General features: G+C 35.5%; 1 protein-coding gene across 4 annotated transcripts in view; it reads left to right on the top strand.

The window, feature by feature from the left end:
* LOC109038094 (multidrug resistance-associated protein 1) overlaps positions 1–22,159 on the top strand; it is a 43,769-nt gene that overhangs the window by 14,806 nt on the left and 6,804 nt on the right. For 3 of the 4 annotated variants that reach the window (XM_072299934.1, XM_019053037.2, XM_072299935.1), the window contains 20 exons: positions 582–733; positions 4,346–4,483; positions 4,724–4,870; positions 5,319–5,403; positions 6,525–6,715; positions 7,690–7,866; positions 8,961–9,128; positions 10,069–10,246; positions 10,773–10,914; positions 11,581–11,674; positions 13,358–13,577; positions 14,709–14,929; positions 15,750–15,839; positions 16,587–16,677; positions 17,972–18,080; positions 18,655–18,781; positions 19,057–19,155; positions 19,638–19,787; positions 20,719–20,877; positions 21,339–21,505. In XM_072299934.1, coding sequence (XP_072156035.1) covers positions 582–733; positions 4,346–4,483; positions 4,724–4,870; positions 5,319–5,403; positions 6,525–6,715; positions 7,690–7,866; positions 8,961–9,128; positions 10,069–10,246; positions 10,773–10,914; positions 11,581–11,674; positions 13,358–13,577; positions 14,709–14,929; positions 15,750–15,839; positions 16,587–16,677; positions 17,972–18,080; positions 18,655–18,781; positions 19,057–19,155; positions 19,638–19,787; positions 20,719–20,877; positions 21,339–21,505 — 2,905 coding nt within the window. The remainder of the gene's footprint in view (positions 1–581; positions 734–4,345; positions 4,484–4,723; positions 4,871–5,318; positions 5,404–6,524; positions 6,716–7,689; positions 7,867–8,960; positions 9,129–10,068; positions 10,247–10,772; positions 10,915–11,580; positions 11,675–13,357; positions 13,578–14,708; positions 14,930–15,749; positions 15,840–16,586; positions 16,678–17,971; positions 18,081–18,654; positions 18,782–19,056; positions 19,156–19,637; positions 19,788–20,718; positions 20,878–21,338; positions 21,506–22,159) is intronic. The other variant, XM_019053038.2, reaches the window with a different exon arrangement.

A 22,159-nucleotide genomic window follows, 5' to 3' on the forward strand; every position in this document is an offset into this window, starting at 1 on the left:
TTATTAATGAGCCAGTTAGGCATTGATTCATTGCAACACCAGAACTCCAGTGTGCAAATCGTAGGTTTAAAACAAGAAGCTCTGGCTGTCAGCGGATTTCAGGAAAGTGTTCTATATTTTTCATCCTATGTTTGTTTTTAACCCTTTTACTTGCATGTAGTCAGTGCTGTCCTAGGACAACTGTGCATAGACATGTTAACTCGTTTTCGACCTTTTGCCCAGTAGATAAGAGCATGGATATTGTTCTAGAGATCATGTTCTGTTGCCCTCCTGGTCCCTCAAACTGCCAGGCGTAGCAGGCAAAAAATGCCATTAAAAGAAGGGGTCAAAGTCTGAACGTAAACAATTTGTTAAGGTTTTAAGTGTTGTATTGAAGGGTTGATCATCTTCTGAAATAATCCTTTCTATGAAAAGATCTACTATGGTCCTATTGCAAATTAAATTTTTGGATTAAAATGTATCTGCTGCTTGACAACCAAGTGAGACCATGAGACAATAATGTACTAAAATTTTTGATTTTACCATAAATTAGTTAATTTCTCATTGATGGTTTGATTAATTTTCCAAATTTTGCTCTTCAGGACCATCTGTCTTGGGAGGTTTAGTTGTGATGATCCTAGTAATTTTGATCAATATTCCAATTGCAAGAAAAAGTGATGCATTGACCATGAAACAAATGCGATACAAGGATGAACGTATCAAATTAATGAATGAGATTTTATCTGGAATCAAAGTAGGTATTATAACTCACTTTTTCTTTTTTCTAACACCTATTCGAAAAATGTATGCAGTCGTATCTTGTTATTAATTTTTCGAACGGGAATTGAAAGTAGAATATCGTTTCCAGCAAAGCATTAGTTTAAGAATTGCGATGACAAAAAACAACTGGTTGGGACTCGGAAAAATGTATTTTGTTTCCGGAAAATCGTTATTTTGAGAAATATCATAACGAGGTAAGACCGCATTTTAGTGAAAATACAATTAAAAGTATATATAAAAAAGTTAAAGTAAAGTATATGATTTCTGTAAAGTTAAAGTAAAGTATATGATTTCTGTCATTTTAAACCATATGAATTTGCCTAATTTTTTAATGAAAGGAGAAAACCTTTGCTCAAAAAGGTCAGAAATCAGACAAAAGAAAAACTGATAACAGTTTGTAATATTGTTTCTCTATGTAGGTTAGGTTTTGTTACAGTTCTCATAGGACAAACCCGGTTGCCAATACGGAAGAAAAACGTGGCAACAGATGTGGGCAGTTTGAAAATTCCTGGTGTGGACTGAGCAAAGGAGGGGTATCGATAAGGGCCTTTTTTGGCCCCCTACTAGAATCTGAAAATTTATGCGGGTTTTCCAAGTTGACTTAATGTAGTTTACGGAAATAATCATGATTTAGCCCATAGGCCACTGGATACACGTTTAAACGGTTGCCTAAACATAGGTCTGCAGGCGTATTTTAGTGGAAATTCAAGTTTGTCTATCACTCTGAGGCTTTTTTGACACTAAGCGCATCATCTAACTAAAACAAGCTTTTGATATGTTATCAAGGAGGCTTTAGGACACATTTTAACCCTGGTTTGGTTTTAGTTAGGTGATGCTCTCATAGTTAAAAGAAACTTTTTACAAAAATCGACGTTTAAGAGACATCCGCAAAAATCTTAGGGAACACGTCTCTCCAACTATATGCACAACACGTTTATTATTGAGGGCAGTTATCAAGCCTTGTTAAACCCTTACAAGGAGATTTTCTTTAATTGTAGCCAAAAAAAAACCCTAACGACGTAATTCCCTAAGATTTTTGCGAATGTCCTTTAAACGTCGATTTTTGAAAAAGTTTTTTTTACTATGAGCGCATCATCTAACTAAAACCAAACCAGGGTTAAAATGTGCCCTAAAGCCTCTTTGATAACATATCAAGAGCTCGTTTTAGTCAGACGTTGCACTCGGTGTCAAAAAAGCCTCGGAGTGATAGAAAAACACGAATTTCCGCTAAAATACGCCTGCAGACCTATGTTTAGGCAACCGTTTAACACGTATCCAGTGGCCTATGGGCTAAATCATGATTATTTCCGCAAACTACATTGAGTCAACTTGGAAAACCCGCATAAAGGAGGAGTTGCGTTTTGGGCCTTTTCCGGCCCCACCTGGATTTTGCTAAATGTTTCATATTTTCAAAGTACTAGTTTTAGGTAGACTCTGTGCCAAATATTAGACCGAACGGAGCCCATGCAAGGGCGCAGCAGCGCCTCAAACCCAAAATCCTGGAATCGAAAAACAATTATTTTCGTCGACTTTTTCGACTGTTATCACTCTTCCAGCACATGATTCTTATGTATTTTTTTGCGTAATTTTCGTTTCTGGCCCTTTTAAAGGCCTCCGATAAATTTTAAGGGGCCTTATGGCCCATTGTTGCCATTTTTGGCCCATTTTTAGGGGTTTTTTCCATTTAACACATTCAAAACTCAACTTAATCCAAAAACTGTGTACATTTTTGAAAAGTACGTAAAAAAATGAATAAAAAATGTTCAGTAAAATTTTTTCCTATGTTGCCAAATTTCCGAGAAAATTGGTCCCAAAGTGTCGAAAACGGCAAAAAATCGATAAATCGCCGCGTCTAAGGTTCAAGAAAGTGGAGTACATTTTTCATACTGTACCAGATAACAGCTCTTATCCATCCATACAAGTCCTGAAGCGTCAAAAATGCCAAAAATTGGATTAATCATCACGTCGGAGGTTCCAGGAAGTGAATTATGACATTCATGTGGATCGTGGGACACTTTCTTCACACATTTTCTGTTCTTCGGTATATTTGGCCTGTAGCAAGCATCTTGAGAACCAAGGATTATCTCGAGGTTACAGGAATAAAGAGGTGAACTGGAGTGAAGGATAAAGTAAAAGCACCTTGAGGGCCCGTTTTGTCACGTTCATCTGCGCCATTACATGTTCCTTGAGATGCATTGCAATTTTCCATTTTCGATACGTTATTTGTAGTGAAAAAAAACTCGAAATTCACTTCCTGGAACCTCCGACGTGATGATTAATCCAATTTTTGGCATTTTTGACGCTTCAGGACGATTTTTCTCGAAAATTTGGCAACGTAGGGAAAAGGTACAAATCACATTTCTATGTATTTTTTTACGTTCTTTCCGAAATTGTACACGGTTTCTAGATTAAATTAAGTTTCACACACGTAAACTTGAAAAAAACCCCTAAAAATTGGTGAAAATTGGCAACAATGGACCGTTAGGCCTTTTAAAACTCACAGGAAGCCATTTTTATGGCCAGATATGAAAAGTGCGTAGAAAAATACATATAGTACACACCCATAGAGGGTGACTAAGGTCGAAAAACATTCAAAAGAGCTGCCTTCAAGTATAAAAAGGCCGCTAAAATCGACATCTCGGTCAATTTTCACATCGTGGGAATCCAGGTACAACTATGATATTTTAGTATGTTGTATGGATGGATAAGAGCTGTTATCTGGTACAGTATGAAAAATGTACTCCACTTTCTTGAACCTTAGACGCGGCGATTTATCGATTTTTTGCCGTTTTCGACACTTTGGGACCAATTTTCTCGGAAATTTGGCAACATAGGAAAAAATTTTACTGAACATTTTTTATTCATTTTTTTACGTACTTTTCAAAAATGTACACAGTTTTTGGATTAAGTTGAGTTTTGAATGTGTTAAATGGAAAAAACCCCTAAAAATGGGCCAAAAATGGCAACAATGGGCCATAAGGCCCCTTAAAATTTATCGGAGGCCTTTAAAAGGGCCAGAAACGAAAATTACGCAAAAAAATACATAAGAATCATGTGCTGGAAGAGTGATAACAGTCGAAAAAGTCGACGAAAATAATTGTTTTTCGATTCCAGGATTTTGGGTTTGAGGCGCTGCTGCGCCCTTGCATGGGCTCCGTTCGGTCTAATATTTGGCACAGAGTCTACCTAAAACTAGTACTTTGAAAATATGAAACATTTAGCTAAATCCAGGTGGGGCCGGAAAAGGCCCAAAACGCAACTCCTCCTTTCCAGATTCTAGGGGGGGACCAAAAAAGGCCCTTATCGATACCCCTCCTTTTAAGTCAAGGAGTGGATTTCACAATTTTGATACACTCATCGTGATTTTTGGAAGGTTTTACCTTCGAAAAGTACATTCATTAATCTGTATCTCTTATGTACGACAGACCTTTTTCCGGGAATTCAGAGGGCCAACTGATTTCTGATGACACATCGGAGAAATTTGTCCTGCACGAATTCCGTATAAAAGAAGGATGACATTGTGCAAACTTGACCTTTAATTTTTTTAAAGATATAATTTTCTCTCTTTTTTATGTAAATTATTTAGGTGCTGAAGTTGTATGCATGGGAAACAAGCTTTGAAAAGCACATCCAGAAGATTCGAATGAAGGAGGTGAACACACTAAAACAACTCGCAATCCTAGGGTCAACAACTGCCTTCATCTGGTCTTGTGCACCACTTCTTGTAAGTTTCTTGACTTGAACCATTTACTATTCTAAGCACTCAACTTCCTGTCAGTCAGCCATTTACTTCAAATATGAAGTAGTTGATGCTTTTCACCAGAGTATCTCTACTCCGGTCTCCGGAATCTATCTTACTCATTGGAGTAAAATATCAAATAGAATTCATTGAATGTATAGGTTCCAATGAATATGCATCTCAAATAATATTAGACAAGGTTAAAAAGCGTTTAAATTTTTCCAGGTAGCACTGACAACATTTGGTGTTTATTTATTCATTGACGATGAGCACTCATTAGATGCAGAAAAGACTTTTGCAACAGTGGCGTTGTTCAATATTCTCAAGTTCCCACTTGTCATGTTGCCAAACATGATCTCCAATCTTGTCCAGGTAATGGATTCTTTTAGTCACTAAATCATTCTCATTGTAGTAACTGTACAAAAATTAAAGATTCACTGCATGGTTGAAATATGGGTGGGGTCTTCTCCTCTTCTACAGAAAATTACCCATAATTTAAACCCTACCAAATCTCAATGTATGGCCACAGTCATTAGAAACGCGAGAAGATGGATATTTGTGTAAGTTTATCCAGGTTATGCTCAAGAAGTATTTATTAAATATGATGTACTTAAATGAAAAGTAAGTTGTTGACTGATTTTGATACAGTGACTGACTCAGCTCGACCAAAACAAATTTGTTGCATATATTTGCCTGTAACAGAGGTATTTATCGACTGAAGTGGACCTAATTTTGGGATTTTTTCAATTTTGAATTTTGAATTCATCTTCTCGATTTAATCCCAATTTTATTTTTCCCTTTTCTTGCCTTTGTTTTTCAGACAATGGTTTCTGTTAGAAGATTAAATAAGTTTATGAACTCTGATGAATTGGACCCGAATTGTGTGACACATTCTGCCTCTGAAAGTAAGATTTTTTTTCTGAAACCATTAGAAATTATATTCTCAAATTTATCAATGAATTCTCAAACAGTAGCTCTATTAGTTGTATCGAAAATTCAAGGGACATCCATTTTTGAAAAATGTGTTATTGTCTACATAGTTTTGAAAAGCCCGTCTATCTGTTTGTATTTCCCTCCTATCACTATCTTTTTGTGTAAAATGAGCGTGTTGCAAACTTCAACCACAGCGAGGAGAAGAGTTCTCTCATATAGAAAATGGCTAAAAAATCACAATGAGTTCATCAGGAAAGTCTGATATACATTCCTAACTTCACAATATGCATTTTTTTAAGCTCCCCCTTTCAAAAACGATACTACAGCACAGTTGAACATTTCGTAAGAGGATTTGTTCCATCCAACCCTTGTGCACTGAGATGATACGTAATATTCAACATGGCCAATGCAACTGGCCAACACACTTGATAAGACAGGATTTTATCAACTGGCAGTTTTTTTACATTTTCCTTGCGTTGATAAAGGCCATGGTGCTTCCTTACAATTTACATGCGGAAGCATCAGCCTTGTTGAATATTTTATAGCTTTCCAGTGGGCAAGAATGGAGCTTTGAACAGCCTAGTGGAGTTGGAACGATTCTTCTTCCGAAACGTTCACCTGTGCTGTAGTATTGTTTTTGAAGCGAGAAGCTTTAAAAAACGCATATTTCTTACGCAGATTATGAAGTTAGGAGTGTACTTCAGACTTTTACGTGACTCATCATGATTTTTCAGCCATTTATAGTGAGAAACAACTCTTCTTGCTTTAACTGAAGTTTACAACTGGTCTATTCCTAGTATTCTTCTCAGAACATCTTTTAAATGCAAACTATTTTTGAAGGTATATTTTATGAGGTGTTTTTTTATTTACAGCTGTCTTAAATGATGCTGGTCTGAATCCCTTTTCACAAAGTAACAAATTTACATTGTGTTTTAAATGATGTTTGAAATCAAATAAAAAATGAAGACTTGGAATAAAATAAATATATTTGAAGAGAAAAGAAAAATGAAAAATAACGTTGGTTCAGTGGTCACTAATCTGATACTACAAATCCCCTTTAAAACTTTAAAATTGATTGGATGTATGTTTATAGAGGAGCCTCTGGTAATCGAAAAAGGAAATTTTGGATGGGGAACATCAGTGCCTGTCCTACATGATATAGATATCAAGATTTTTGACAAGTCTCTTGTCGCAGTCGTTGGAACTGTTGGTTGTGGAAAATCTTCACTACTTGCAGCATTTCTAGGTGAAATGGATCTCATCAGCGGAAGAGTGAACACAAAGGTTTGAAGACTAATTTTAAGTTATTTTCCTGTAAAATGACAGCTTTTCACCCTTACCTAGAACAAATTAAGCAAGAGAGGACCAATCCTTATTGGTGGAAAAAACTGAGCAAGGAATAGTTTTAAGCCCAACTTTCCAGATATTTTTTCGTGTCAACAATGTGAAGCTGAAAAAAAAAAATATTTATTCAAGGAAGAAAATAGAGGTTAATTTCTATTTTTTACATCTAGTCTTGTGGGAGAACAAAGCTTAAAACCTCTTTTTCTCAGAGGTAACAGATTGATAAGATCCTCTTGGAGCTGTCCGGGGCCCTCAGATTTCGGAACATTTGCCCGCTTTTCGCTTATCCTCAACTTCAATTCTTCATAATTCCCCAACTATTTATTTCCTCAGAAGCCACAATCACCTGTGAGGTACAAAAAATGACAGCCAATTCATAATAGATGTTCTTGGTTCAGACAAAAAATTGCAGTATTTTTGTTCACTCTGATTAAATAAATTTCTTCAATACGATAACTGAAAAAATACTTCAAACATAGCGTGAAAAATCAAATTGATGGATTTCCTCGCCAAGGATCTAAAAGTAGACTATTTCAAATAATTTTCAATGAAAACAGGGTCTTCATCTCAAAATTTTGAGAGTCTAAGAATTTGGGATTAGAAGGGTTCAAGAATGAGTAATCAATAGACGAGGTTTGAAGAAAATTCAGAGGAGGAGGGGGTGAAAATGTCGCTTTCGCAACAAGCTCTCAAGGCAATCAAATTTTATCAAATTATGGAAGATCAGAGTGTCTTCTATCGCATTTAAAATTTTCCTAATAGATCTGAAGTTCCTCCTCGTATTTCAAATTTCACATATTTTTAGCTCCATCTTCTCTGGTTTTTTAAATTTCTCGTCTTTTGAGAGGTTTAATTTAAACTTTTTAAGGTCAAATTCAAGGCATTTTTTTAAAAGTTTTATTTTGATTTTACAGGGTTCCATTGCATATGTTACTCAGCAAGCATGGATTCAAAATGCAACTCTTCGTGAAAACATTCTATTTGGGAAGGAGTATGATTACAAAACATACAATAAGGTCATCAAAGCATGTGCTTTGAGGAGTGATTTTGCGTTGTTGCCAGGTGGAGACCAAACAGAGATTGGTGAAAAAGTCAGTGTCGTTTATCTAACTTTTCAATAAATGTTCTGTAATTAAAAGTAGAAAAAATGTCTACTAGATAGCATTTAAAAAGAAATGGTATGCACACAATATTGCCTCAACATCATGACTATTTCCTTTTTTTAAAGGATGCAAATCTCATTTGGAAAGACCCTGTATTTCATGGTCCATCATTGATAGAATAAAATCATCTGATTGCACATTTTGGAACTAAAAACACTTCACTTTAAAATGTTTGAACCTCCAACACATGTCTAGTAGGACAATTCCTGAAAGTAAACCTATCTTCCTTTGATTACAGAAAAAAACCAGAATACCTTTAAATAAATTTATTGATCATATGTATCAACAAATGTGGATACCGAGTAAGCTTAGTCATACATTTGTTTGGCGGTCATCATGAGAACTTCCTCAAAATAAAATCTGAAATAATTAAAAATCATGGGATGCTTTTAAGCTGTCCAAGAGAAAAAATGGAGCTATTGAATGTTAACACTGTAAACATTAGTTAACCAAGGCAATGGTTCAGTTGCGCTGGTCAAGAATCGTGTTTTGATACCTGATCCTTGTGGATTCGCTAAAAATAATAAGATCTGTCCAAACCGCAACTTTCTACGTTCAATATTAACTGAGATATCGCCCTTTGAGGAGTCAGGTTTTTGACATCATCCACCACAGTAGTGACACCCTTGGTTTCTTCCACCTTGCTTTCATCAGTCAGTGTGACGCACACTTGCACCAGTTACTCAATGTAAAACTCGGATGAAAGTAAGATGGAAGAAACCGAAGGTGTCACTACCGCGGTGGATGACGTCATAAACCCGACTGTTCAAAGGTCGATATCTTGGCTAATATTGAATGTAGAAAGTTGTTGTTTGGACAGATCATATTATTTTTAACTGATCTACAAGAATCAAGCATCAAAACATGATTCTGTGATGAGTGCAACTGACCCATTGTATCCGAAGCAAGTTAATCTTCAAAACTTAGAGTGTTTTGTCCTCACAAGATCTTTTTTAGCTGTGTGTCACCTTTAGTGCGATGAGAGGTATGAATTAATAATTGAAAATATGTTTTTCTTGCAGGGTATAAATTTAAGTGGAGGACAAAAGCAACGAGTCAGTTTAGCTCGAGCTGTGTATAGTGATGCTGATGTATATTTTCTTGATGATCCTTTAAGTGCAGTGGATAGTCATGTGGGCAAGCACATTTTTGAGAATGTAATCGGACCTCAGGGACTTCTCAAGAATAAAGTGAGTTTTCTGTAGTTTTCATCAGGTTTTATGGATAGAATTAACTCAAAATAAGTTATCCTATTTCTTGATGATGGTGTCTAAGTTTCAAAGTTGTAACCATGGAGCAATCAATGCTTTTTTTACAGGGGTGCAGAAAGTTCTTCAGTGGTTGCTTTCACCAGTAAAACACAAATTTTCCTTTTGGCTGTCATACAGCGCGGTTTGACTGATTCTAGCAGTCAAGGTAATTTTGACCTAAAAATCAGGAAGTTCAAAGTAACTTCAACAAGAAAATAAGTGCAATCTAGATAATATCTACAGAAATTAGTGCAGCTTTAGTAATTTATGCAAAAATCAGTGTGTGAGCAGCAATTTATACATGTTTATCCTTATCAAAGCACTTGCAGAGTTCTAGCAAAAAGGATGCATTTCTAAAAACTTTCATTCGCTGACGCTAGTGATTTGAATTATTATCGCGGCCAATTAATGTCGGACCTGCCTGCATTACGTATGGTGCCCTCAACGTCGTAGGTATACTTCAAATGCTACACTGTTACACATTCGTTCCGATGTGCAAATTGGTCACACTGTGCCATCTGCAATTCACTGATCAGGCGATCAAGCACAATCTATATGCCTAATTTTTTATTTTAGAGTTAAGAGTTATTGCATTGGTTTTCGATGTTCTGTAAGACAATTGTATAAAAAAAAAATAGAATTTCTTTTATCCTTGTAGACAATTTAATGAAGCATGAATTTTATAGCAAAAAAATCATAAGGTATACGTTGCTCCCTTAGTTCTCTTTGTAGTTCATTCCCAAAATTAGAAATCTATTTTAAATTTAGCCCTTGATATCATTAAATGTAGGTTAACAGTGAGAAAAATTGATGCCTTTGGGTATTTTTATTCTTCCCATTTATGCTGCTCTTGTCTTACGATGTTTCCTCTCCTCTGTAGACACGGGTCCTTGTCACTCATGGATTGACCTATCTACCAGATGTGGATGAGATATATGTCTTGAAAAATGGAATGATATCAGAGAAAGGGACCTACAAACAGCTCATTGACAAGAAAGGCGCTTTTGCCGAGTTCATTCAAACCCACATGTTGGAGAGTGAAAATGATGATAAACCAGGTGACTATTATTCAGTTTAAATTAAAATGGAATGGAAGTAAAACATTTTGAATTCATTTAAGTGCACAAGCCTTTCAATGATTTAATAGTAATTTGAGACATTACATTCCATCACTATGCCATTGAAGAAAAAATTTTCCTTCTACATCAAGAAATTTTGAACTTCTCTCAAGAGGGTTTTTCTAAATGAAGGCAGTCACGGAAACTCTAAGAAACTCAGTAGAAGCTCTTGAATAGAAAGCTTTCTTGTTCCAATTACTAATAGAGTTTTGAATAGCACTCAAGAGCTAAAAAACCTTGTTATGCTGATGAAAATTCACTCACATGTTGACTTATTCAGTCATTATTATTACTTATTATTATTGTTACTTATTCAGGCCATAGGTCATATTTTAACCTATGTTAGTGGGCCAGTTATACAACATTGAAAAAAGACTGTATCTCTGTAGCACTTAGCTGAGTGAATAAATTTTAACTCTTCTTTTGTCCTTTTTAGTATTGACACGGGTATTGTTTAATGTTTTAGCAGAAGGAACGCAAGACATATCGCGACCGTCCTCTCCACTTGTGTATCAAAGAGTCCAAGATAGATCACGTCCCTCCTCTCCAGCCTTGTTACGTAAAAGAAGTCATAGTGCCAGTGAAAGAGGATCCACCTTGTCCTTACGGTAAGTCTTTATCATTCTTTTGTCTCTGATTACTTAAGTATACATCCAAAATTAATAATTCAACCATCTCTCCCCCCCCCTCCCAAAAAAATAATCAAGGTTTTTTGACTTTCTTCTCCTAAAATTTGATTTTCTATCAGGGGTGTTTGATTGAATTATCGATGTCACGCAGTTAGAACCATGATATAAATGCATTTTGTAAAAATGAAGTTTTGAAATCAAGGCTCTTTAGAGCTGTCAGAGTCTCTCTCTCTCTCTCTCCCTCTAAGTTTTGTTATGTTATAGGTTTGTTGTGAGGATCGCTAAACTAAACAGCACTTGAGAAGTATTTGTATGGGAACATAGGGTCATCAAAATTGGAAACTAAAGTTTCCTCCTTTAAAGAAGTTTTAGGAATTTACATTCTCTACAGTTTATCTCAAGAAGCAATATAATTATTATCGCATGAGCTAGTCACTTTTCCACCCTATTGTTGATTAGCTGTTGCACTGTTGAATTGCGTCTGCATTAGTATTAAAGTATAAAAGAGGTGGGTGGAAAGCAAAAACCGGTCGCTATCAATTAAGTACTTTATTGTGTCGATGAATCATCTTTCTTGCAACTAGACTGTGTATTCTCGATTATTGAAGTACTTTTATTGTCACACTTGTCTCTCTTTATGTTTAGGCAATTTTCGTACGAAGAAGGATCTAATTTTGTGGAGCAGGATGATGACAGGAGGAACAAGATAATTGACGAAGAAATAGCCATGACAGGAAATGTAAGTTTGAGAATTCCGTTTAATTTCTATCCTCTCTTTTGTCTTTTCTCTTTATTTTCGCATGTAAAAAACCAAGTGGTTATTTAGCGGTACAATACCGTCGAATGAAACGTTTTTTGGCGGTTAAACATTTTATTCAACGGTTCCGTACCGCCAAATAACGCTATCCTTTAAAAAATTTATTGGTGTGGTGTTTATTGGTGTTGATAAGTTGTACTGTCATATCTGTGCGAAAGACTTATCACTCTTTGACGCAACTCTCCATCGTAGGAATCTTTCTTTTGTGTTATGTATACTAGGCAAAGTTTAAAAGAAAACAAGAGAAAAGTAACAATAGTTAAGTTGGAGGAGTTTGCTCTTATATTTTCAATTAGAAGATAAATTCGCAACTTAAGGTGAGAAAACTAGGCCTTAGAAAAATGGGATTCGTTGAAAATCTTAAATTCTAGTGATTTTTCTGGTTTTCTTAAGTTCAGGGAAAGGAAATGAATTTTATGACATACTGGGGCCTCATAAGATGTAATGCAATCAGTGAAGTTACTATGTATGACTTTCCGATACGACTGAATTGAGAGCGGGTGACCCCTGTGTCATTTTTTTCCTATTGCTGAAGGCAGCAATGAAGCCGTTTGGCCGAGCAACCAGGAAAAACTGGTTGAAAGGAAAAAAGTGAAGACAGTGTACGTTAAGCCGATGATACTACAGTGAAGCAACAAAAAAAGACAGCCGTCAGGACGAGAAGTGAGAAAACGAGTAGTATTCTACGAAAGAGAATGAGAATAGGGGATGTATGAGGTTGTCAAGAGACATAGGCGGAGGCTCAGAAAATGGAGCTATATGATTGAAGTAGAACAAAAATCAAAGAAAGAAGGGAGAATAATAGGCCGGTATAAAACACTTTACCGCTGATCACTTTGCAAATGGTTTGCATGGTTCAGATTGATCAGGAAAGCATACTGTTGAACTCTAAAATTCTAGTAAGCTATAAAAAAAAAAGAGGATAGTTAAGAAAACTTCAAGGAATCCTGACTATGCTGAGAGAATATTCTACCTCAAAGCGTTGTGCTGTGAGCTGCACTCCGTTATCATGGCAGCCAAGCAGTGTTGATCAGCACTGCTGAACTTTTGGTAATTTTATGACGTAACTAGAATTGTATTTACTTCTTTGTTGCCCTTTGATCCCAAGTCATTTTGGCCTTAGTATCAAGAACATTCACTCCTCATTGTCTGTGATGATGGAAATTTTTAACAAGAGCATGACAGTTCTGTCCTCTTGAAGAAAAAAAAAAATCTGCATTTTACCAACAGTTTTTTGGGCCAAGTGAGGAAGCAGAACATAGTCTATGCCGCTTATTTGGTCTAGAATAGACCTAGAGCTGTATAATTGCTACAACAATGCCTCAGAAAGTGAAAGTCCGGAAGTCCAGAACATGGAATAAATCTTCAACCTGTAAAAATTACTGGTTTCACAGTAAATTCGATTCAGTCTGTGAATTGCCTCTTACAATTCTCATTTTGATTCGTGCATTGCAGCCCATAGGACATAGACATTCATATCCAACAAAATCAGCTCTAAAAATCACCATGTATAGTGGTGATATTTCTATCTTAATTTCCTCGTTCCTATTTTAAGTTTTGCCCATGGAAACATATTATAAATTTGTGCGGTTTTTGTGTGTGTAGATAAAATGGTCTGTCTTCTCCCATTACATGCGAGCAATGGGTTGGCTCTTTGTTTTCCTGGCATTTGCTTTTACCCTACTTTTCCAAGTTTGTGCCGTTGGGTCAAATCTTTGGCTGTCTATATGGACGTCTCGAAATAATACTCTACCAGATGGATCACAGGATCCAGAAGAAAGAAATTGGTTTCTTGAAGTCTACGCCATTCTAGGACTTTCCGCAGGTACATGATTTTTTTAAATCCTAGTAATATTCAAGTTCATAATATATTCCAAGATTTTGAAACCTCCCAGGGCATTGATGAAATAAAATTGGAAGTTTTGAGATAAAATTGGAATAAGTATTTTATGCTTCACTTCTGCATCAAATTTGCTGTATCAATTAGATGAAGAGTAGAACAAACAGGTTTCCATTGGAGAACATCAAAGAGAAATCATAACACAGCATGTATGCAAAATTCAGAATTTGACCAGCAACATTCAAATTTCATTGATACAAAGTGCAGTTTTTTAACAAGGTATCAGCCATTAATTTTTTAGGTATGGGTACGACCGAGGAACTTGCTGGCTGTCTATGCACATCTGATGATCGCTAACAAGCATGAAACCAGTAGTGGCGCTGACAACAGACCTGATTTCTTTGCCCACACCCAACTCTCCTCAATTGAGTTTCTCGGTTGTGTAAAAAAAAGTTCATACCTAAAAAATTTACGACTGAGACCTCGTTAAATAACTGCATTTTTTATGAATGACAGTTAAAATCAAATTTTTGGTTCATTGATAGTCTGTAATGGGTCTCTTTTATGCTGTCGGAGATTAAGCATTTTTTGTTTTTAATCAAAATTGAATGCTAAAAGTTGTCGGAGTCAAACTAAGCATTTCTTGTTCATGATTTAAAATTAAAAGTTGTTGGAGCAAAATTTAAGTTGAGTAATGTTGGAAAAGTGTTGATTTCCCACAAAAAAAATAAAAAAAAATTTGAAAAAATATAAAAAAAGAAAAACAAGAAAGAGAAATTTTTTTTTAAAAAATAAATATAAAAACTTGACATCCAAGTCATTGAACTTGGACGTCTCATAACTCTTTTTGTACTCACCTGCACCTAGCTTGAAATCCCTCGTTCAGCTTCAAAGCTTTGTATGTGTGCTGTAGATTACTTCTTGCTCTCTTTTATGATAATCACAGATAATTTAATGATGAATTAACAATGTTGAAAGAGGAAGAAACTATACACGTTTGTCATCCTATTTTCAGTATAGAAATATCAAGCATTTCAACTTTTGGGGATTCTGGTTTCATACCTAATTCCTGTTTTTTTGGAGTGATTTTATTTATTTATTTGTCGTATTTTTTAGGTCTGTGTGCAATTGTAGCTGATCTTGCACCAAGAATTGGGTGTGTGAAAGCAAGTCGGGCTCTTCATGGTTACCTATTACATGGTATCTTGAGAGCTCCTCTCACATTCACAGACACAACCCCTATTGGACGAATCCTTTCCCGCTTCTCAAAAGATGTAGACACTATGGATAATAAATTACCCATGGAAATATCTGACACTCTCTATTGTGTTATGGAGGTAAGAATTTTCAGTGACTCTGTAAAAATTAGTCAAAATCAGTATCTGTATTATCAAACTAAAGAAAAGTTTCGATTCATCAGTCATGCAATTAACTGGGTTCTTCCACGTTCCTGCCATTTTTTCACAAATTCAAAGTTAAATTTCTCCAGATTAATCGGATTCTTAATGGATATTGTACCGGAATTTTTTTTGCAGTTTGGTGGTAGAATTTCATGTCAAACTAGATTTTTCATCAATCTCAAAACAGGTCCTCCGAAGTTGAGGAGGCTAATATGTGTCACAACTTGTTAGACAATAATGTAAAATAGTTGTTTCTAGCCCTTAAGAACTATTTTTGACCATTTACATTGTTGCCAAACTCACTCAAGTATACAATAAAATATACACTAGTTTCCTTCCAGGCTTGAGTAATTTTGGTAACAGTGCAAATGGTCCAAAATAGTTCTTAAGGGCTAGAAAAAACTATTTTACATTATTGTCTAACAAGTTTTGACACAAATTAGCCTCCTCAACTTTGGAAGACCTGTTTTTAGATTGATGAAAAATTGTCAAATACGATCATTTTGCTGCGCGCAGCGCCTCAAAACCAGCTTTGCTATAACCTACCTTACCCCCATCTTTGGGTCAAAAGTGAAATTTTCTTGTTCCAAATAGGCTTTTAGACGTCTGCGTAAGAGATGGTCAGGTTTGAAATCATTTAGGCATATTTTATACCCAAGAAACGCAGTTCTGTGTTTCGGCCTATTATTTCTCTGCCTATATTTTTCAATTTTTTAAAAACTTGAAACTCCATGCAAAAACCTCTTCTTGATTCCAGGTGATAGGGGTCTTGTTCATTATCACCTATGCCACACCTCCATTTTTATGGTGCATTGTGCCTCTAGTTATACTCTACTACATTCTTCAGGTAAGTCTGTTCCGTATTTTTATACAGCTAGAGGTTACTGCGGCTGTTCCAAAATTCTTGACACTGGTGTTACAAAATGTTTCTATTTAATCAAAGTTAAGCTCAGCTCATAAAGTCAAAATAAAGTTCATACAAAGTCGAGAGAGCGTAAAAAGAAAAGGAAAAAAGTTCCCCCTACCCCTTTGATTCTCTCATTGGTTCAAAGAAGATTTCTCTTTTTTAGAAGTATTCCTTGAAAACTACTTTCTCGGCCCCTTTTTTTGAATTTCTTTCACATAAAGTAATGAAAGAACATAAAGCAAGGTTTCAAAACCTTTTCAAAGCATTGTTTAATAGCAGATGTAATTATGGCAATAAAATCATTAGTGGAGGGAAGATAAACTGTAAGAAAATTTTGCCAAGTCCTCATATTACATAATCTTTCACTATTATGTGCAATGGTGCTATTATTTATCAGTGATGTGAGTTCTTATTTCGTAAAATTGTCTCTCGAATAACACAGAACTGAACTACAGTGTATAAATCAAGCATTCTTGTTGATTTGATGAAATTCATGATTTCATGAAATTCGTCGAAAAAATCGTTTTTTGACTCTTCTTAAATCAGTGGTCATGAAATTTTAAAGCTCACTCTGGAATGTAGCCACTAAATTACTAAACTAAATAAGCTTGATTTGCTCAGCAGCTGCTCTGCAACTGATCATTTTGTACTCATAGTATTCATAATTTTTTTTTCTGTTTCCACCAGAGGTTTTACACGGCCACATCACGACAGCTACAAAGATTAGAGTCCATTTCGCGGTCTCCAATTTTTTCCCACTTCAGTGAAACTGTTGCAGGTAAGATGCTCCTTTACATCATTGAAGGGATGATGCATTGTTTACGGAGATAATGGTTTGTGTCAGAGACACAAAAAGGGGGTTAGTGGCATAGAGAAAAAAAAAGGAGGTGTTTGCATTTCGGGCATCTTGGAATTTTTTGATGATTTGATGACGTAGGTCTGTACAGCGACGTCCCCTTCACGCTAAACGTCGCTGTACCGACCTACGTCATCAAATCATCAAAAAATTCCAAGATGCCCGAAATGCAAACACCTCCTTTTTTTTCTCTATGGGTTAGTGGGCATCAACTAAGCTTTTTTACGCCCCACACTTTTGGGTTAATGGCTGCAGCGTATCCCGGTTTGTGTTCAGCCCTATCTGGCAGGTGTGGAATGCAAAAAAGTCAGGTGATGTCAATTCACTGATTTGCCTTGTAGCTCCAATGCAAACTCTTTTTTTCCGTGTTAGGTAAATTGTTTTTTTCGTGTATTACAAATAAATTTTCCTGCTCAGCTTCAAAATTCCTTAAGTCTCTCCTTTGAAAATGAACAAGGTAAAGATCACTCAATCAATCATAGTTTGTAAAAAAGAGTTCAAATGAATGCTTATTCTACTCCTTATATGGAAAATTTCCCTTTAAGCCAGCGAAACTTTCAGTTGATGCATGAGCTTCCTTTATACGAGCACATTCAATGCAAAACTATCAATATAAGTTACAAAATATGAACTCAACTAAATCGAAAAAAGACAGTTCATACAACTTTTTGATTCTAATGAATACCTCATCTAATCTGGTTGAATTGGGATCTGAAAAGTGTGCCTTCATCTGAACCCTGGTTGGAAGGGTATCTCACAATGAAGGCTATAGAAAAGTGCTTTTCGGAAAAGCCAAATTCTCTTCAAATCGCATTAAGCTCAGGTTCTTGTGTTTGCACGTTATTTCAATGCGAATCTTAAGATACGGCATGCTTTCCTATCTGGATAGGTTCAAACCTTTTCCGAGGTGAATATGTGCATTGCAACAGTGTTCATTTGAAGGTTTTCAATACGCATCTCTTGATTCAGATCGTGAAAGACACATTCAATTTGTATTGAAAGTCTTGTATAAACGTGAGTAGTGCTTTTTATTTCATCTTTTTTTGAATGTCTACAACTGAGCTCATTGAAATGCATAAACTCTTTGTAGAAAAAGCAGCGCCTAGTTAATTTCTTTGGCTCCAATTCTTTGTTAAAGCTCAAGAGAGAAAAAATATTTTATTTCATGTTATCCAGGTATAATTTTGTAAGCTTCATTTTAAGTCGATTTTTTTAGGAGCTCAAGTTATCAGAGCATACGGGGCTGTAAACCGATTTATTCAAGAATATGAGAAGAGAATGGATGCCAACCAAATCTGTTTCCATCCAACTGTGATATCAATCAGGTTATCTTCGTTCCTCACCATTTATTTTATACATAGAATTTTTCTTTTTTTTCCCATTTGTTTCAAATTAAGTTTTCACTGTAGTTATTTTCAAGTTAAGTTTTAACTCTAGGAATGTCGATTTCATAAACTACTTTACCGTAGAAATTTCGTAAAAATGGTAAATTGCCAAAGACCAACTTAGAGTGCTGCACCATATATATTTAATGTGATATGGGCAGCAAGAACATCATTCATAAAGGCTTTACTTTTATTCCGATGAAGCATTCTCAAAAGTTTGAGATGACTGTCGGTAATGTGTATTTTTTTTTATCAAGAGCTTTAATTGTCAGGGAGCTGTGAGAAAATATTGTTTAATCTTCCTTAGTGGGATGTTTCTCCTCTGAAATCCTCACCAAAAATTTAGTCCTGCTTCTGATATTTGATTTTTTTTTTTCACTCTGGAGGAAAGGAAGAAAAGTGAAAGAGTTTTGCCAGGAGTTCATAAAATTAAAAACTTTTTAGACCAATTCAGTCTCAAATTTACTCTCATTTACATCTCATACGATTGTTTGTTTTTTTCATTGATTTTTAGATGGCTGTCAGTTCGATTAGAAACTATCGGTAACTTGATAATATTTTGTGCTGCCTTTTTTGCTGTTTTAGCGCGAGGCAGCTTATCAGCTGGTCTTGTCGGCTTGTCTGTTAGCTACGCCCTTCAGGTATTTTTTTTTTTCCATCTGTCCCCTTTTTCATTTGTCCATTTTTGATAATCTGAATAGAGTTAAAATTTAAATTTTTTGTCTCGTTATATTTTTGCTATGAGAGTTTTTTCAAGAAAACATGGTGAGCCTCTATTTCGAACACTTATGAAATTTATCACCATTTGTAAACCTTCAATCTACTTTAGGTAATACTGTTTTTTAATGTATTTATGGACGTAAATCTTCTAATTTGATGAAATTAAGTAATTTTTCTTTGACAATTTTCTTCGTAGGTAACTGGAGCATTGAATTGGTTTGTTCGTATGGCATCAAGTGTTGAAACAGATGTTGTTGCAATTGAGCGTGTGAAAGAGTACACTGAAATCCAAGAGGTACTTGAATTTATTTTATTTTATTTTATTTTTTATCTTATTTTTGCGGCTGAAATTGGCAGAGTTTAAAAAAAAAAAAAAAAAATCCATCAGTTTGAATGTACATAATTTGTGCTCAATGATTCTCAGCCATTAGTTACGTCACCGGATGCATGTCTTGCTGAAAGAAAACTGTTAATTGCCTGTATTGAAAATTACTTGAGGAGATATTTTCCTATATCTTTTGAAACTCTTTTTTGGGTGGGGATCGGAACATTTCCATAGAATGTTATGGATGCGTATCAGAACAAAGACATAATTATAACAAGCATCAATGTATGCTTGAACTCAAATTCAGGTTCATGCCGTATGTTTTAAGGCAATAGTGCTATTTTAAAGATATTGTTAGGTTGTGCAAACTGTAACAAATGATAACTCAACTAAGGTACCTACCGTGTCTTTTCTGTCAAGATTTTTCAGGTGAAAGTTTGATTTTTTTACAGGAAGCAAAATGGGATGTGCCAGAAACATTGCCTCCAGCTAAGTGGCCCCAAAAAGGAAATATTGTGTTTGAAAATTTCAAAGTTCGTTACAGGAGTGAATTGGATTTGGTTCTGAAAGGGTTGAATTTCTCTGTCAATGAAAGAGAAAAGGTACGTGTTACTTTATTACTTGATTCTGCGTTTTCCTTTAAACATTCTTTGATGATCCTTCAAATCATCTTCGAAAAATTTCCCCCTTCCAGTTTTAATTTGCTCCTAACTTGAGTCTTGGTTTTTACAGATTTTATTGATTTGAGACGTAATTAGAAAATATTTAGTTTTAAACCAGATACATCCAGAAAAAATTAATGCGCTTCCAAGATCATTTGGATAGACTAGAAGTGGAATTGTCTGCAGTCCAATACGTGAACGAGTATAGAGAGTTTTACATCAAAGTACAAATTCTTGGAGCCATGAGGCTAGGAGCTACTGTTCCTATGAAAGGATCATTCGTTCAGAAGCTCATAGATCCCTGGACTTGAAAGCATTTTCACTTCAGACCTCTCTCTGTTTGCTGAGTAAAAATTCAGAAATCCTGGCGGTGGAGTGGGTTCCACATTTAAAAATACCGCTAATGTTTTGTATCATACTCCGGAGATGAGCTTTCAGATTATTCTGGAGGATGGTGAAAGTATTTTACTTAACGACCCTTTTAATTATGCTGTCACATTAAAGTGAGAAAATTTGGTCTGCGACATCATAGGTGGACAGAAGTAGTAATGTTTTTCACCGTGCACCACATTCACATCGTCAATGCTGATGATCACTGGTCTACATGCAAAAAGAATGCTCAGTACCAGATACGTTACAGAATTCAATGAAAATCCAAAAAACCTTTTCTCAAAACACTATTTTTAGATTTGGGTCCTTTTTCGGAGAAGCTCCTAAATTTTGTTTTCCATTGTTTTGTCTTTCATTTGGAGGAAATCATTTTTTATCAATTGATCCCTTGGAGCTAAGAATTAAATATCTGAGACTTTTCCTGTACAACCATGCTGACATCTTAATTCTTCCAATCTGAGACCTTTTCGTCTTCCTGTAGGTCGGCATTGTGGGACGCACTGGTGCTGGAAAATCCTCATTGACCCTTGCTTTGTTCCGCATCATTGAAGCAGCAGAAGGAGCCATCTATATAGATGGTATTGATATTTCTACTCTTGGACTCCACACACTCAGATCTAGACTGACCGTTATCCCACAAGTAAGATATATGTCCCTTTTACCCAAATAAGAGTCATTTCATTCGCATAGGTACTTACCTGTTGTGTATTGTATATTTCAGTCCTATTCTATACGGAGAGTAACTAGGATAATTCAACCGGTACTTGAACCACCAGATTGCACTATGGGTATCATATTGTGCGACAGACTGCACACATGATTTTAGTGACAAGTTTGGTTATGCGGGGTTGAGTTAGATTTGGTTCTAGAGCATTCCAAGCCAAAGTGAACTCACTCTGAGTGATTCCGACCACCTTTGCCAGGTTTTTTTCTGTGTTATTTCAGGTCAGTTGCAGTTCGGAACCACAAGGGCGAATAGGGAATCGACCCCAAAAAATCTGAAGACAGGCTCGAAGCCCCTTTTAGGGCCTATTTTTGCCACCATGATTTCTCTTTTAAAGACTTAAATCAGTTCCTTTTTCTCCTTTCTTTTGTTCTAAGGATCCAGTTCTTTTCTCTGGGAGCTTGAGGATGAATCTAGATCCGCTAGGAGTCTACTCTGATACAAAGATATGGCATGCATTAGAGTTGTCTCACTTGAAGGAGTTTGTGAAGTCCCAAGCAGCAGGTTTGCAGCATGAAATAGCTGAAGGTGGTGAAAACCTCAGGTAAAATTACAGTCATTAGAGATTTTAAATCCATGTAGGGTGCGTTTTTCCTATTTTCTACTGTAGTTGATAACTAAGGCACTGCCTCCAAATTATTTTCTGTAAACTACCACAAACTATATTGCATATAGATTTCCCTTAAATTCTGTCCTTGGTTTTGGTTGCTTTAAGTTCAATTATTTTTCAACATCAAAAATTAGGTCAATCTTTTCTGTCTCATTTTTTCTTCCAGTTTTTGTCCAATTATAACAAATATAAGATACTGTCAAATCGGAAACATTCACGAAAAAAAAAAAATAAATAAATAAATAAATAAATAAGAACACTTGGTAACAATATTCAAACAACATTTTTTTCTCTTCTTCAAAATTTCTTCAAAATGAGCATTATTTTTATTATGAAGAGCTTTTGCAAATTGGATGTACACATAATTTACCACACCAGTCATTGTCTTCAGTGATGTACCTTTACTTTGTCTTAGACACTTTAATTAACTTAAAAACTTTCATACCAAGACAACAGATTTTTTGGCGAGTGTGAACGTCGGTATTTTCTAAAAAATCAGGAAACCCGAAACACATCAGCAGTTGTCTTCCTGATTAGTCATGAGCAGTTGTATTGTTGTATTGAAGAGCAAATCTCTTGGAGAGAAAA

This window comes from Bemisia tabaci, chromosome 4, assembly GCF_918797505.1.
Source record: "Bemisia tabaci chromosome 4, PGI_BMITA_v3".
In the NCBI taxonomy this organism is placed as follows: Eukaryota; Metazoa; Arthropoda; class Insecta; order Hemiptera; family Aleyrodidae; genus Bemisia; species Bemisia tabaci.